Source organism: Oncorhynchus mykiss, chromosome 6 (assembly GCF_013265735.2).
Source record: "Oncorhynchus mykiss isolate Arlee chromosome 6, USDA_OmykA_1.1, whole genome shotgun sequence".
In the NCBI taxonomy this organism is placed as follows: domain Eukaryota; kingdom Metazoa; phylum Chordata; class Actinopteri; order Salmoniformes; family Salmonidae; genus Oncorhynchus; species Oncorhynchus mykiss.
The window spans coordinates 10,590,635-10,605,913 of NC_048570.1; the positions used below are offsets into that span (position 1 = coordinate 10,590,635).

General features: G+C 44.2%; 1 protein-coding gene across 2 annotated transcripts in view; it reads right to left on the reverse strand.

Annotated features, from left to right (window-relative positions):
* LOC110525094 (glutamate receptor ionotropic, delta-2-like) overlaps window positions 1–15,279 on the reverse strand; it is a 653,889-nt gene that overhangs the window by 3,331 nt on the left and 635,279 nt on the right. Inside the window, exons 15-16 of one of the 2 annotated variants that reach the window (XR_005052012.1) lie at window positions 8,694–8,934; window positions 2,223–2,299 (exon numbers count right to left, since the gene is read on the reverse strand). Coding sequence is in view for 1 of the 2 variants with exons in the window: in XM_036979367.1 (XP_036835262.1) it covers window positions 8,694–8,934 (241 nt within the window). In the remaining variant the exon portion in view is untranslated. The remainder of the gene's footprint in view (window positions 1–2,222; window positions 2,300–8,693; window positions 8,935–15,279) is intronic. The other variant, XM_036979367.1, reaches the window with a different exon arrangement.

Consider the following 15,279-nt stretch of genomic DNA (forward strand, 5'->3'; position numbering starts at 1 on the left):
ATGGTTGTATAATGAGGATGGTGTGGTTGTATAATCAGAACAGTATGGTTGTGTAATGAGGATGGTATGGTTGTATAATGAGGATGGTAGGTTGTATAATCAGAACAGTATGGTTGTATAATGAGGATGGTATGGTTGTATAATGAGGATGGTATGGTTGTATAATGAGGATGGTAGGTTGTATAATGAGGATGGTAGGTTGTATAATGAGGATGGTATGGTTGTATAATGAGGATGGTATGGTTGTATAATGAGGATGGTAGGTTGTATAATGAGGATGGTAGGTTGTATAATGAGGATGGTAGGTTGTATAATGAGGATGGTAGGTTGTATAATGAGGATGGTATGGTTGTATAATGAGGATGGTAGGTTGTATAATCAGAACAGTATGGTTGTATAATGAGGATGGTATGGTTGTTTAATGAGGATGGTAGGTTGTATAATGAGGATGGTATGGTTGTATAATGAGGATGGTAGGTTGTATAATGAGGATGGTATGGTTGTATAATGAGGATGGTATGGTTGTATCTGATTAATAGTTCAAGTGCAAGGTAGCTACATTTATTCAATGATCTGTTTTGTGAATCGAGTGACATTTTTTAGAGGGGAAAGGGGTTTACCCATTTTCCCCAGATATTTATATTGAACAAAAAATGTATTTGTCAAAAGATTGTTGATACAGACATATAAATAGCACTACTACATCCAAATAAAATGATTGGTCAACATCTTTGGGGTGGTCACACTTAGAGATGGGTGGCTCAGCTTGTGCTGAGAGGAAAGTGGCTCAGCTTGTGAGATGATTGTGTCCATTGTGGGGGTACAGGGATTGGGGTACTGTGGGGTGGAGGTGGGGAACACACATCCTTCCTCTATTTTGATAGAGGGCATCCTTGGTGAGGGGTACAGACAGAGTCAAAGACAACTACTGACCATGTGGCGTGGAGGGGGGTCTTGCCCCGGCTGCGATTCGGGGGGCAGAAGGGACCACAGTTACCCTCCTCGTCTTAGAGAGGGAGGGGGCAGAAAGAAGTGCTGTTTGCGGGGACCTAGTCACACCACAAACCCGGGAGGGGGGGGGGGTGGAGGAAGGAGGGAGGGTTTGAACGTATAGGAACGAGGAGGGGATGGTGAGAGAGAACAGTCATTGTTGACTGTGAGAGTCAGGTTACCTTACAGGTAACTTCCGTACGGCGAGAGAAACAGCCTGCTTTTGGATCAACTGAAGAGGGTTCTGTGTAGCAACACAAAGCTAAATATAAAACAGAGTTAATACATGTAAGTAGTCTAAGAGATGAACCTCTGTTTCAATCAGACCGATGTGAAGGTCTCATTTAGGGGAGAATTTGTTCATGTTTGAGTGGCTACACCTTCAGTCATTTGAATTGGACTGTACAGATCCCATACTGTGTTCTTTAGCCAAACACGCATGGCATACACCTGTTAACCTGTTACACGCCCTCTAGTGGAGGGAAGGCATCATAGCTCTTTACATGACTGCACACTAAACCAGATTCTGCCCTGGTAAGAAAGAGCATGGTAAAAGCCCTCTAGTGAAAGGAAGGCATCGTAATTCATTTATCGACAGGCGGTGCCCGTGACTAGAAAATGTCATCAATGCCAAAGTGTTGTTGTTATCATAAAGCATTAAATATGACAATCTGAGTTGTTTTCGACAACTGAATGTTTCGGGATTTCCCTAACAAGACTCTCCATATTGTACTTAAGGGCCCCGTCATGGGTATAACCTGGAGGTGGCAGGAGGGGCAGTGAACGTGGTCATTCTCATTTTGGGGGTGAGTTGGGAGGGGTCATTATTGGGTTCGAATGTGTGTTGGACGATCAAGGCACGTGGAATGTCACAGCATGCGGGTGACTGGGCGTAATGGGTAGAGGGGGCGGTCCTGAGAGTGGTGAGGGGGATGTCGTTGGGGGTGTCATGTTGGTGGGGGCATGGTTCAGGTTGCCTGGCGGAAGTGCCATCGGCCTGTGTCTGTGTGTGTGTGTGTGTATGTGTGTGTGTGTGTTTGTGCGTAGGTCAGAGAGAGAGGGACAGACAAGACAGACAGACAGACGGACAGACATACAGAAGATGATGCAGATGGGAGGGTGAAGGAGGGATTTTTTTGGAGGCCAGGATGAGTAGAAAAAACAGCACAGTCAGCACACACACACACTCAGTGGGGTATTGTATGTTCGAGGAGGAGCCTTCGAAGATATACCTGGAAGGGTGAGATGTAAAAATGGCATTTTGTATTGCTCTCCCTCGCCCGCTTTACCCTCAACACAGTGTACTTATCTACAAAACAAAACAACAAGGGAATGAAAGCTTTCAGCCATCAGGGACAGTAAATCAAACATGATCAAACATCTTGTGCTCAGCATCGTCAACAAAGTGGCCGTCCAATGTGTGTAGTGTCCATAATGTGTAGTGTCCCCCTATAGCCCCACACTCCCGTAAAAGCCAGACATAGCCACCACCCAAATGTCCCCAAGTGACATCAACATCTGTGGTACATTAATACTGTTGTGTCTATGAGCAAGGAACCTATCCCAACATTGATGTGAACAATCGTACAGTGCATTCGTAAAGTATTCAGACCCCTTGATTTTTGCCACATTTTTTACGTTATTCTAAAATGTATGAATTTTTGTTCATCAATCTACACACAATACCCAATAATGGCAAAGCAAAAACAAATTGCAAATTTATACAATAAAAAAAAAAAAATAATAATATCACATTTACATAAGTATTCAGACCCTTTACTCAGTACTTTGTTGAAGCACCTTTAGCAGCCATTACAGCCCCTAGTCTTCTTTGGTATGACGCGACAAGCTTGTATTTGGGGAGTTTCTCCCATTCTTCTCTGCAGATCCTCTCAAGCTCTGTCAGGTTGGATGGGGAGCATCGCAGCACAGCTATTTTCAGGTCTCTCCAGAGATGTTTGATTGGGTTCAAGTCTGGGCTCTGGCTGGGCCACTCAAGGACATTCAAAGACTTGTCCCGAAACCACTCCTGCGTTGTCTTGGCTGTGTGATTAGGGTTGTTGTCCTGTTGGAAGGTGAACCTTTGCCCCAGTCTGAGGTCCTGAGTGCTCAGGAGCAGGTTTTCATTAAGGATCGCTCTGTACTTTGCTCCATTCATCTTTCCCTCAAACCTGACTAGTCTCCCAGTCCCTGCAGCTGAAAAACACCCCCACAGCATGATGCTGCCACCACCTTGCTTCACTGTAGAGATGGTGCCAGGTTTCCTCCAGACATGAAGCTTGGCATTCAGGCCAAATAATTCGATCTTGGTTTCATTAGACCAGAGAATATTGTTTATCATGGTCTGAGAGGCTTTAGGTACCTTTTGACAAATTCTAAGCAGGTTGTCATGTGCCTTTTACTGAGGAGTGGCTTCCATCTGGCCGCTCTACCATAAAGGCCTGATTGGTGGAGTGCTGCAGAGACGGTTGTCCTTCTGATTCTCCCATCTCCACAGAGGAACTCTGGAGCTCTTTCAGAGTCACCATCGGGTTCTTGGTCACCTCCCTGACCAAGGCCCTTCTCCCTTCTCAGTTTGGCCGGGCGGCCAGTTCTAGGAAGAGTCTAGGTGATTCCAAACTTCTTCCATTTAAGAATGACGCAGGCCACTGTGTTCTTGGGGACCTTCAATGCTGCAGAAATATTTGGGTACCCTTCCCCAGATCTGTGCCTCGACACAATCCTGTCTCGGAGCTCTATGGACAATTCCTTTGACCTCATGGCTTGATTTTTGCTCTGACATGCACTGTCAACTGTGGGACCTCATATAGACAGGTGTGGGCCTTTCCAAATCATGTCCAATCAATTGAATATACCACAGGTGGACTCCAATCCAGTTGTAGAAACATCTCTAGGATGATCAATGGAAACAGGATATACCTGAGCTCAAATTCTAGTGTCATAGCAAAGGGTCTGAATACTTATGTAAATAAATATTTCTGTTTTTATTTTCAAAATGTCTAAAAACCTGTTTTCATTTTGTCATTATGGGGTATTGTGTGCATATTGATGAGGATAATTTTGTATTCAATTTAAATGGAACCAGTTTCAGAATAAGGCTGTAATGTTACAAAATGTGGAAAAAGTCAAGGGGTCTGAATACTTTCCTAACGCACGAACATTTGGACATATCTGCTGGATATGTCCAAATGCATCTGTAAATCTGATTGGGTTGGAAATTAATCATGCAACATTGAAGCATTGAAAGGCTTTCATTTAAGAGACCCCGCCCCAATACCCAAATCCTATTTTTGCTTGGGTAGAGTTCAGTTAATCCTCATTGGAGTGAGACTGAAATCCGTGACCAGTAGTAGAGGACTAACTCTACTGAACTCTATTCATCACATGGAGAGCTCATCACAGTGTTAATCATTACAAAGCACAACACATCACATCAAACAACACAACACACAACACAACACAGATATGCAACACAGAAACACTGACAGTGATCACATAGAAGCAGAGGCCTCAACAGGGACAGACCTCTAGAATATCAGGATGTGCAGTATGTACCAGGAGGAGGACAGAGGCACAAACACAACTCGCCCCCAGGCAGCTAACGTGGCTTTGGGTTGAAGCTCAGTGGGAGCTGTGTGGACTGTGTGTGTGAAAGAGGACAGGTGTAAATGAAACATGTAGGATGGTGTGTGTGTGTGTGTGTGTGTGTGTGTGTGTGTGTGTGTGTGTGTGTGTGTGTGTGTGTGTGTGTTTTGTTCCCATAGAGCGTAATAATACATTATTATGATTATCATTATTATTGGATATTTAAGTGACTAATTTCTATGATTGTGAAACATAAAGGAAAATATGAATTGTAAATCATTGAGGCATTATGCATAATAGGCAACAAAGGGGACAAAGATAATTTGAATTGCATTGGATATATCTTGAGAAGAGGGTTGGAGTATTTTCCCTCGAAGATGAACACTAGCTTAATTGCGACAAGCCGAACGTGATTGATATCATGATACTACATAATATGTTTTTTTTGTCTGTATGAGAGAGAGCAAGGGAGCATGTATACTATGTCCACGTCCAAAATGGCACCCTATTCCTTACATAGTGCACTACTTTTGACCAGAGCACTATGGGTTCAAGTCCTGGTCAAAAGTAGTGCACTATACATGAAATAGGGTGCCATTTAGGACACAAACTATATTAAGGAGGGGAGGGAACAACCAATCCTAATAAGGAAAAGGTAGTAGTGCAGTATATTGAGGACACCGATGGCTCCTCAGACATATCCTCCTCCCTACAGACACACTGGGTCACTTTGACACACTGCACTGGGCCCAGCAGGATGTGACCTCACCACCAACACCCCGCCGACTGTAACCACGGTCCGTAACAACGGTCACCAGCATCAACATGGGCCACAGGCAGGGTGAAGTGTAGAGGTCACTACTACGTGGACCAGGGCAGCAGTAGGCCACTGCTAGGACCCTTGGATTCCATTGATGGTATCTTTCAAGACGTTTAATGCAGCACTCAATATAAAGTTCTATGTGAATTATATGCCAAATCAGAGGGCTCGCAATAGATCACAACGAACTTCCAGCTTTAAACTCAATTGATTCTTTAAAATCAAAGGCATGCAAATATATATAAATATTTTTTTTACAGTGTCAATTCTGATAGGACTATTTGAGTGCTAAATGAAGTGATTGGATAATCACATTGAATTCTCAATGTTCTCCATTGCAAAGACCTTGAACCCCAGTCACAGACATACCAGTCAATCAGGGTCGCTGTATTGAAAGTTAATAAAGATGGCAGGGTGCACGCTGGGCTTCTTTGTCCAGGACCACGGGCAGATAGGCTCACTGGTCAATCTGACACAAAGCTGCTGTGAGTGCATGGGGTCGTAAGTAGAGGGTAGAGGGCTGGGACGGGTGCTATGATGGGGAACAGAGCTGCCCTGATCAAAAGCCTTCCTTATTGTCAAGCTGAAGAGATGAAAAGGGCATTTTGTTGAGCACGCTGCTTCCTGGGGCAAGGCTCTGATGTCGGGACCCAGTCAGAACACAACACACAGACACCAGCTGAGAGGGGGAGGGAAGGAGTGTGGAGGGGGGAGGAGAGGAGAGGAGAAGGGAGAGGAGAGGGGAGAGGAGAGGAGAGGAGAGGAGGTGGAAGGGGGTGGTGTATGGTTGGTTGTGGCTTGATAGGGGGGTTGAGAGGGATCTCTGCATGACTAACCCACAACTAATACCTTTTCATACTTGTCAAATTGCTTTAATCAGATAACATTAACTAACCTATTAGGGTCAATTCTGACCAGTAGCCCACTGCTGCAACGTAATGGATTTCATAAATTACTCTCAACATGGGAAATTAAAAATCGATATTTCAGTGGAGTAAAACTATTATCTTAGTAGTAAACTAAGGGGCTTGCTAGTGTAACAGTATAATTTTAGACCGTCCCCTCGCCCATACCCGGGCGCGAACCAGGGACCTTCTGCACATATCAACAACTGACACCCACGAAGCATCGTTACCCATCGCTTCACAAAAGCCGCGGCCCTTGCAGAGCAAGGGGAACAACTACTTCAAGGTCTCAGAGCAAGTGACGTCACTGATTGAAATGATATTTAGCGCGCACCGCTAACTAAGCTAGCCGTTTCACATCCGTTACACTAGCATGCTGCAGGGTTTAATCATCTGCTTTTCTTGTAAAACAACTCAACTTAGCTAGCGAAATGCTAATTGACGACGCTAGCTAACGCGAAAAACTAGACTGCTGTGGGTTAGAGGATTCCACCAGGACCAAACAACAACTGGCTACCAGAACTGAACCGACGGACATAGCGAAACTACACGTGGTATGTGAAGCTTATGTATACAGTATGTATACATAAGTATAGAAGCTGTTTGAATATAAAGTCACTTCAACCTTAGATGACTTCACCAGACCAGTTGGTGGCACTATAGATGTCATTGGCACCAGGATACTAGAGCAATAACTATTGACCAAGTGGACATTTTCTCATGCAAATTAATGTTAGATTTAAATTATGCAGACGAACAATGTGAAATATTGTGATTAGTATATCTGTATAATCACATATCGTTTCCCTATGATGTGGTCTGAACGTAGTGAAAAGTGGTTTTCTGCCGCTTTCACAGTCTGCGTGTTACAGCTGTGAGAGTGTATCGAAGTATTTTGTTATGCTAATGTGGATGACACCAAGTGAGATTTAAATCAACATGGTAATGCTTTCACTGATTGCACATAAAGAAAGATAGTTCCTACATTATAGAGGGCTTGCTTCGTTATCCAACTGATCTGGTGTTCTTTCTGTCAATCTGTGAACCCTGTTCATTGCCGCTTGCAGCTATATTTACAAAATGCATTTGCTATAACATTATCCTAATTCAGTGCCACTCCATGGCATGATTTCATTTGTGATTGTAACTAATACATGACTAATTAACACTAAACTGGGCATTGATAATATTTATTTTCCATAATTGCATTACACTTAGCTCGTTAGTACATTTCATATCCGCTTTGCTGTGTACGATTTCACAGCCATCCAAACGCTGGGCCATTCATTTCCAGAACCACTTTGCTCGGGTCTAGAAGTGATTAAAACACCTTGGCTATGCCTACCTGCTCATTAGGGGCACAAGTGGAATAAGATATATGACAGAGAGAGAGAGAGATGGACGTGCTACGCATCGCTGTACCCTGTGTGAGCAGTCAAATGTTCAAGGACATCTGAATTGAATAGAGGCCATTAACATTGGGTAAAGTACTGTTTTAAGCTGATAGGCCTTCGTATCTGACTCTATGGTGTAGCTTACACATCAGATGTTTTCTGAGAGTCTGCATTGATTTCTCTGTCCAGAATCAGACTGCCCAAAAGGAAGTTCAGGCCAACGTCATATGGGCTGGTCCGTCTTTAGCCTAGTGGATCTGTCGAAATCGGGATTTCTGAGCAGAATTATCATTATTTGAGGGCCTTGAGGAAAAACAAAACGTGCCTGTTTGTTAGCCCTGACCTATTCTAGTCCTTCTATTTCAGTATAGCTTGTGTGAGGTCCATTTCCTCATATTCATTTTACAAATACACTTGAAACCGGTGACACTTCACCCAAACCCACTCACATCATATACTACAGTTTGTTTGCGGCCCAAATGACACCCTATTCCCTATATAGTGCACTAATTTTGACCAGTATGTGCCCTGGTCATAAGTAGTGCACTATATAGAGTATAGGGTGTCATTTGGGATGTGTCCTATGTCATGTGCAGTCCCAGCAACAGATGTCAGTTAAATTGAAGTGGTTTGTTCTCACACCTTATGTAGTTCCAGTGGCAAAGAGGGAAAAACACTGGAGTGTGCCAGAGTTTCACTTTGTATGACATTTTAATCAAACACCAAATGAGACATTTGTTTATTAGCTGTCCATTCAGCCGGCCGTGGATAACTTGGACACCACAGCAAGGGACAGACCACTTGACTGACAGTTAAAAAAGGTAAACGACAGCTCTCCTGACTATGTACAAACATCTGTGACATCATGACGCTGACACCATGTACAGTAGACACGACATACAGCCACAGCCGTAAAACAGAGGGTTCAAGTCAAGTGTTACCCAGACCTCCAGACCGAGCCCACACAACACAACCACCCGGCCTCCCCCAGCTCCTCACCTCCTTGGAGGGGACTCGTGAGCCCTTCCTCCTAGTCCACCAGGTCTCCACCATGGCAATGACACAGGAGAGCACCACTCCGGCCGCTAGCACGCAGAACACGCCGGCGAAGCTGTGGATGTCCAGGGCACTGCCGCGGTGTTTGGTGTGCACCGCTGAGTACAGGTCACATGGGCTGTCCCGGGGCCACCACTTCAGTTTCAGGATGTCCATGTCCCCGTTCTGCTGCAGCTCCAGGATCCTGACATACACCCACACACGGACGCACACACGCGCACACACACTAATTGAGGACAGATCTTTGGTTTTGTCTGTAGGTGTATACAGGAACAGGAAATCACATTCAGAGTGGACCGCATCACATTTTCTTCAGGTTGGAGTAAGTAGCTTAGACTCAGAGCCATATACAGCCGCTAGTGAAAGTCTGCACACCCCTTGCACAGTCTTCAGATTTCACTGTGTTAAATCTCAAAAGGAAATAAATGACTGATCTCCACAACTTACTCAACATTTTCAAAGTGGAAAGATAAATTATAGAAAATGTTCCAAGTTAATAAAACATGAATAAAAAAGATTTAAAAAGATGATGTCTCGATTGCATATATCTTCAAACCCTAGAGTTCAATCTTGGTGGAAGCACATTTGGCAGCCATTACATCTGTGAGTCATTTTGAAGAAGCTTCTACCAACTCTTAGAGCAACGTATATCCAATGTTTTTGTCAAATTTGCTCAAGCTCAGTAAATTTAGTTGGGAGTCATTGATGGACATTTCACTAGGCACTGTATATATACGGCTAAACTAAAAGACGGTTGTTTCTATTCAAAGGAATCCACTGAGCATGATTCGTGTCCTTCACATTCCATGATGATCTGACGGTTGAATCTTAATTACGTTTCCTTGATTCCTTGCATCCTTCTCTAAACGCATTAGAAGAGGTCCGAGGGGGGAAAAAAACAATGCGAGGAGAGGACATGAGGAATAAAAAAAAATACAATTGAGATCCAACCCTGATTCTCAACCCTGATTCTCTGCAGTTGTGTGAATGGTCCTCCAACACTAGAGGGCGATATTGGCCAGATAACGGTGCCACAGAGTGACAGTTGTATTAGCCTGTCAAAGTAATTCTAAGAAATATGAACATGTTTTGTAGCAGAGTGTAAGTACTTTGCTGTAATTATATTATGCTGTCCAGATAAAGGAAATGATTTATCACATCCGCTATTAAATAGTAAAGGTTAACTGGTGGCCTCTGTCACTTACATCACATGTTAAACTCATCTATCACGGGTTTTTACTCATCGTACATTTACTCATTGTACCTGATTGATGAATTAAGGTCACTCATTAGTAAGGAACTCATCTGGTTGTCCAGGTCTTAATTGAAAGGAAAAAACACAAAAACAAAAACATGCAGACACTCGGCTCTCTGTGGAATGGGTTTGACAACCCTGATTTACGGTGTTGTATTTCAGAGGTTTGATTTGAGGTATTGCAGGAAACAAAATTAACTGCAAACACACATGCACACACACGTACCCACACACACAGGCACACAAGTGATTTGAATGACAATGCTTATCTTTGACTGTGTCCCTACTAAGTACAGCATGTAAAAAATGCTCCCTATCTAAAATGCAAATGTATTGAAACGGTAGTTTACATAATTGGCAAATGAATAATGTCACAGAGGAGCACATTTTTTTTCAATAACATATACACTACCGTTCAAAAGTTTGGGGTCATTTAGAAATGTCCCTGTTTTTTAAAGAAAAGCACATTTTTTGTAAATTAAAATAATAGGGGCGGCAGGTAGCCTAGTTGTTAGAGCGTTGGACTTGTAACCCGAAGGTTTGCAAGATCAAATCCCTGAGCTGACAAGGTAAAAATCTATCGTTCTGCTCCTGAACAAGGCAGTTAGGCCACCATTGAAAATAAGAATTTGTTCTTAACTGACTTGCCTAGTTAAATAAAGGTAAAAACATAAAATGGATCAGAAATACAGTGTAGACATTGTTAATGTTGTAAATTACTATTGTAGTGGAAGCCCATTATCTGCAACCATCACTACTGTGTTCCAATGACACGTTGTGTTAGCTAATCCAAGTTTATAATTTTAAAAAGCTAATTGATCATTAGAAAACCCTTTTGCAATTATGTTAGCACAGCTGAAAACTGTTGTTCTGATTAAAGAAGCAATAAAACAGGCCTTCTTTAGAATAGCTGAGTATCTGGAGCATCAGCATTTGTAGGTTCGATTACAGGCTCAAAATGGCCAGAAACAAGGACCTTTCTTCTGAAACTCGTGCTAACATAATTGCAAAAGCATTTTCTAATGATCAGTTGCCTTTTAAAATTATAAACTTGGATTAGCTAACACAACGTGTCATTGGAACACAGGAGTGATGGTTGCTGATAATGGGCCTCTGTACGCCTATGTAGATATTCCATAAAAAAATCAGTTTCCAGCTACAATTAGTTATTTACCACATTAACAATGTCTACACTGTATTCCTGATCAATTTGATGTTATTTTGTGCTTTTCCTTCAAAAACAAGGACATTTCGAAGTGACCCCAAACTTTTGAACGGTAGTGTATTTTCTATTATAGACATTATTTTATCCTCTCTTAGAACTAGAAGAGATGGCACACATGGACAGCTGGCCAGATGGGCTACAAGGACGGAATAAAGCCTTTGAGAGAGAGTTGCGTATAGAAGAAATGTAAGGTCTGATCTGGGATCACTGTTGGGAGACTAAGGTCTGATCTGGGATCACTGTTGGGAGACTAAGGTCTGATCTGGGATCACTGTTGGGAGACTAATGTCTGATCTGGGATCACTGTTGGGAGACTAAGGTCTGATCTGGGATCACTGTTGGGAGACTAAGGTCTGATCTGGGATCACTGTTGGGAGACTAAGGTCTGATCTGGGATCACTGTTGGGAGACTAAGGTATCTAATTCAGATAAACCACGTATAACAGATCACTCAAAGTTGGCTCAGATGGAATCAAAAATAGGAAATCATGTGTGTGAAACAACCAATCAGAAACAGAGACAACGTTGGAAGAAATGTGATCATGACTCATCAGAGTCAGTCTCGATGGAGATTTGAGCTCGATGATTGATACTGTAGTTGTTGTGCCTCCAACAAAGACAAGCCCGAAAAGGATACAACGATAGGAGTTATTGCACTCAATCTGATGGAATGAGGGAGATTCTTCAGCTATCAACATGCAGGAAGACACACACACACACACACACACACACACACACACACACGGAATACATTTTTATAGCTAATAAAAAAATAACTGAAAAAAGTGACTATACTTTGGAGTAAATAAAATACTTGAGATTGTGGCCAAAACTCATCACCAAAATAATAGTTGTTTATCAATGTCACACAGCTGCCCTGAAAGCATAGTCGTTTATCACTGTAACACAGCTGCCCTGAAAGCATAGTCGTTTATCACTGTAACACAGCTGCCCTGAAAGCATAGTCGTTTATCACTGTAACACAGCTGCCCTGAAAGCATAGTCGTTTATCACTGTAACACAGCTGCCCTGAAAGCATAGTCGTTTATCACTGTAACACAGCTGCCCTGAAAGCATAGTCGTTTATCACTGTAACACAGCTGCCCTGAAAGCATAGTCGTTTATCACTGTAACACAGCTGCCCTGAAAGCATAGTCGTTTATCACTGTAACACAGCTGCCCTGAAAGCATAGTTGTTTATCACTAACACAGCTGCCCTGAAAGCATAGTCGTTTATCACTAACACAGCTGCCCTGAAAGCATAGTCGTTTATCACTAACACAGCTGCCCTGAAAGCATAGTCGTTTATCACTAACACAGCTGCCCTGAAAGCATAGTCGTTTATCACTAACACAGCTGCCCTGAAAGCATAGTCGTTTATCACTGCCCTCATGCTCTAATTGTAATCTCAGTGCTCTGCCTAGTCTCACCCCTTTATGTGTAAGATCAAATGTTTACCATTGACATGCCCATTAGAAAAACCCTCTGCTTTCACCAGCCAGGGGATAATGCTGCTGAGCCTCCTAGGTGGCATGATGATTGTGGTTTTCTAGCTCTGGTCCAGGGCGTTAGTGCACGTTCCTCCAATGGATATGTTGTGCACTAATGCCCTGGACCAGAGCTAGTAATACTTTACAGCAATAGGATAAGCTTATATTATTCCTGCCTATTCATGGATATTGGAAAGAGAGATTTGGAGACTAATCCTGCTGCAAGTGTCGTGAGTAATATGATCATTTTGTCCCCAAAAAATTCAGAATGTTTTATTGCTGTGGAAATGTTGCTCCTTGTATTGCAATATTTTGATCAAGAACAGATATCACATCAAGTTACTCATGTAGCAAACACGGAGTAAGACATGGTCCCTTTCACATTACAGATCATTTATCTAATCACAGCTACGACTGAGCTCAGTCTTCTATGCATTCAAAGCCAGTCTAGTCTACTCACAGCACAGTGACGTCCAAACAGTCTGTCTTTTTTCTTCTTCTGACACAATTTGTGTTTCATTTGAGCTACCATGAGTCAACACAGGCAATACAAAAGAGGAGTCCCCTCCTCCTCCCCCTCCACACCCCAATTATACTGTCTCCATGTGCCTTTTTCCTTCCCTCAGTTCTTCTTCTGAAATAAAAATCCATTTGATGCTGTTGGGCCTGTGATAACTAATCATTTGGAAAAGGAGAGAGATTACGAAGCCTGGGTACAGGCCCGACTTTACAAATCCACCATTTTGTATTCTCACTTTAATAGCCAATAGTGTCTATTGATCACCGTCTATGTCGAGAGGCTAGCAACAGGAGCCGTGGGACAGAAGATCATTGATGGTGAACGGTATATAAGGGCGCCTGACAACCTTTATGACCTTGACAATCTGAACAGCTGCTGCTCAAACAAATGAACACCATGTGTTCTTAATGAATTATAACTCTGAAGGGTCTCTGCTCATTGAGACCAATGAGCCTTGAATTTATTAACAACCACCCATGATGGAGGGATGGAAGGATGGCAAGATGGAGGGACAGAGGAATGGAAGGACTGAGGGATGGAGAGGTGGAGGGATGGAGAGGTGGAGAGGTGGAGGGATGGAGAGGTGGAGGGATGGAGAGGTGGAGGGACAGAGGAATAGAAGAACAGAGGAATGGAAGGACAGAGGAATGGAAGGACTGAGGGATGGAGAGGTGGAGAGGTGGAGGGGTGGAGGGGTGGAGGGATGGAGAGGTGGAGGGACAGAGGAATGGAAGGACTGAGGGATGGAGAGGTGGAGGGATGGAGGATGGAGGGACAGAGGAATGGAAGGACAGAGGAATGGAAGGACAGAGGAATGGAAGGACAGAGGAATGGAGAGGTGGAGGGATGGAGGATGGAGGGACAGAGGAATGGAAGGACAGATGAATGGAAGGACAGAGGAATGGAAGGACAGAGGAATGGAAGGACTGAGGGATGGAGAGGTGGAGAGGTGGAGGGGTGGAGGGATGGAGAGGTGGAGGGACAGAGGAATGGAAGGACTGAGGGATGGAGAGGTGGAGGGATGGAGGGGTGGAGGGATGGAAGGATGGCAAGATGGAGGGACAGGAATGGAAGGACTGAGGGATGGAGGGATGGAGAGGTGGAGGGATGGAGAGGTGTAGGGATGGAGAGGTGGAGGGGTGGAGGGATGGAGAGGTGGAGGGACAGAGGAATGGAGAGGTGGAGGGACAGAGGAATGGAAGGACTGAGGGATGGAGAGGTGGAGGGATGGAGGATGGAGAGATTGAAGGATCGAGGGACAGAGGAATTGAAGGACCTAGGGATGGAGAGGTGGAGGGATGGAGAGATGGAGAGATTGAAGGATCGAGGGACAGAGGAATGGAGAGATGGAGAATGGAGAGATTGAAGGATGGAGGGATGGAGAGATGGAGGATGAATAGATTGAAGAATTGAGGGACAGAGGAATGGAAGGACTGAGGGATGGAGAGGTGGAGAGGTGGAGGGGTGGAGAGGTGGAGGGGTGGAGAGGTGGAGGGGTGGAGAGGTGGAGTGATGGAGAGGTGGAGAGACAGAGGAATGGAAGGACAGAGGAATGGAAGGACAGAGGAATGGAGGGATGGAGAGGTGGAGAGGTGGAGGGATGGAGAGGTGGAGGGACAGAGGAATGGAAGGACAGAGGAATGGAAGGACAGAGGAATGGAGGGATGGAGAGGTGGAGAGGTGGAGGGATGGAGAGGTGGAGGGATGGAGAGGTGGCGGGACAGAGGAATGGAGAGGTGGAGGGATGGAGGATGGAGAGATGGATGATGGAGGGACAGAGGAATTGAAGGACCTAGGGATGGAGAGGTGGAGGGATGGAGAGATGGAGAGATTGAATGATCGAGGGACAGAGGAATGGAGAGATGGAGAATGGAGAGATTGAAGGATGGAGAGATGGAGGGATTGAGAGATGGAGGATGAAGAGATTGAAGGATCGAGGGAGAGGCGGAGGGGTGGAGAGGTGGAGGGATGGAGAGGTGGAGGGACAGAGGAATGGAAGGACTGAGGGATGGAGAGGTGGAGGGATGGAGGGGTGGAGG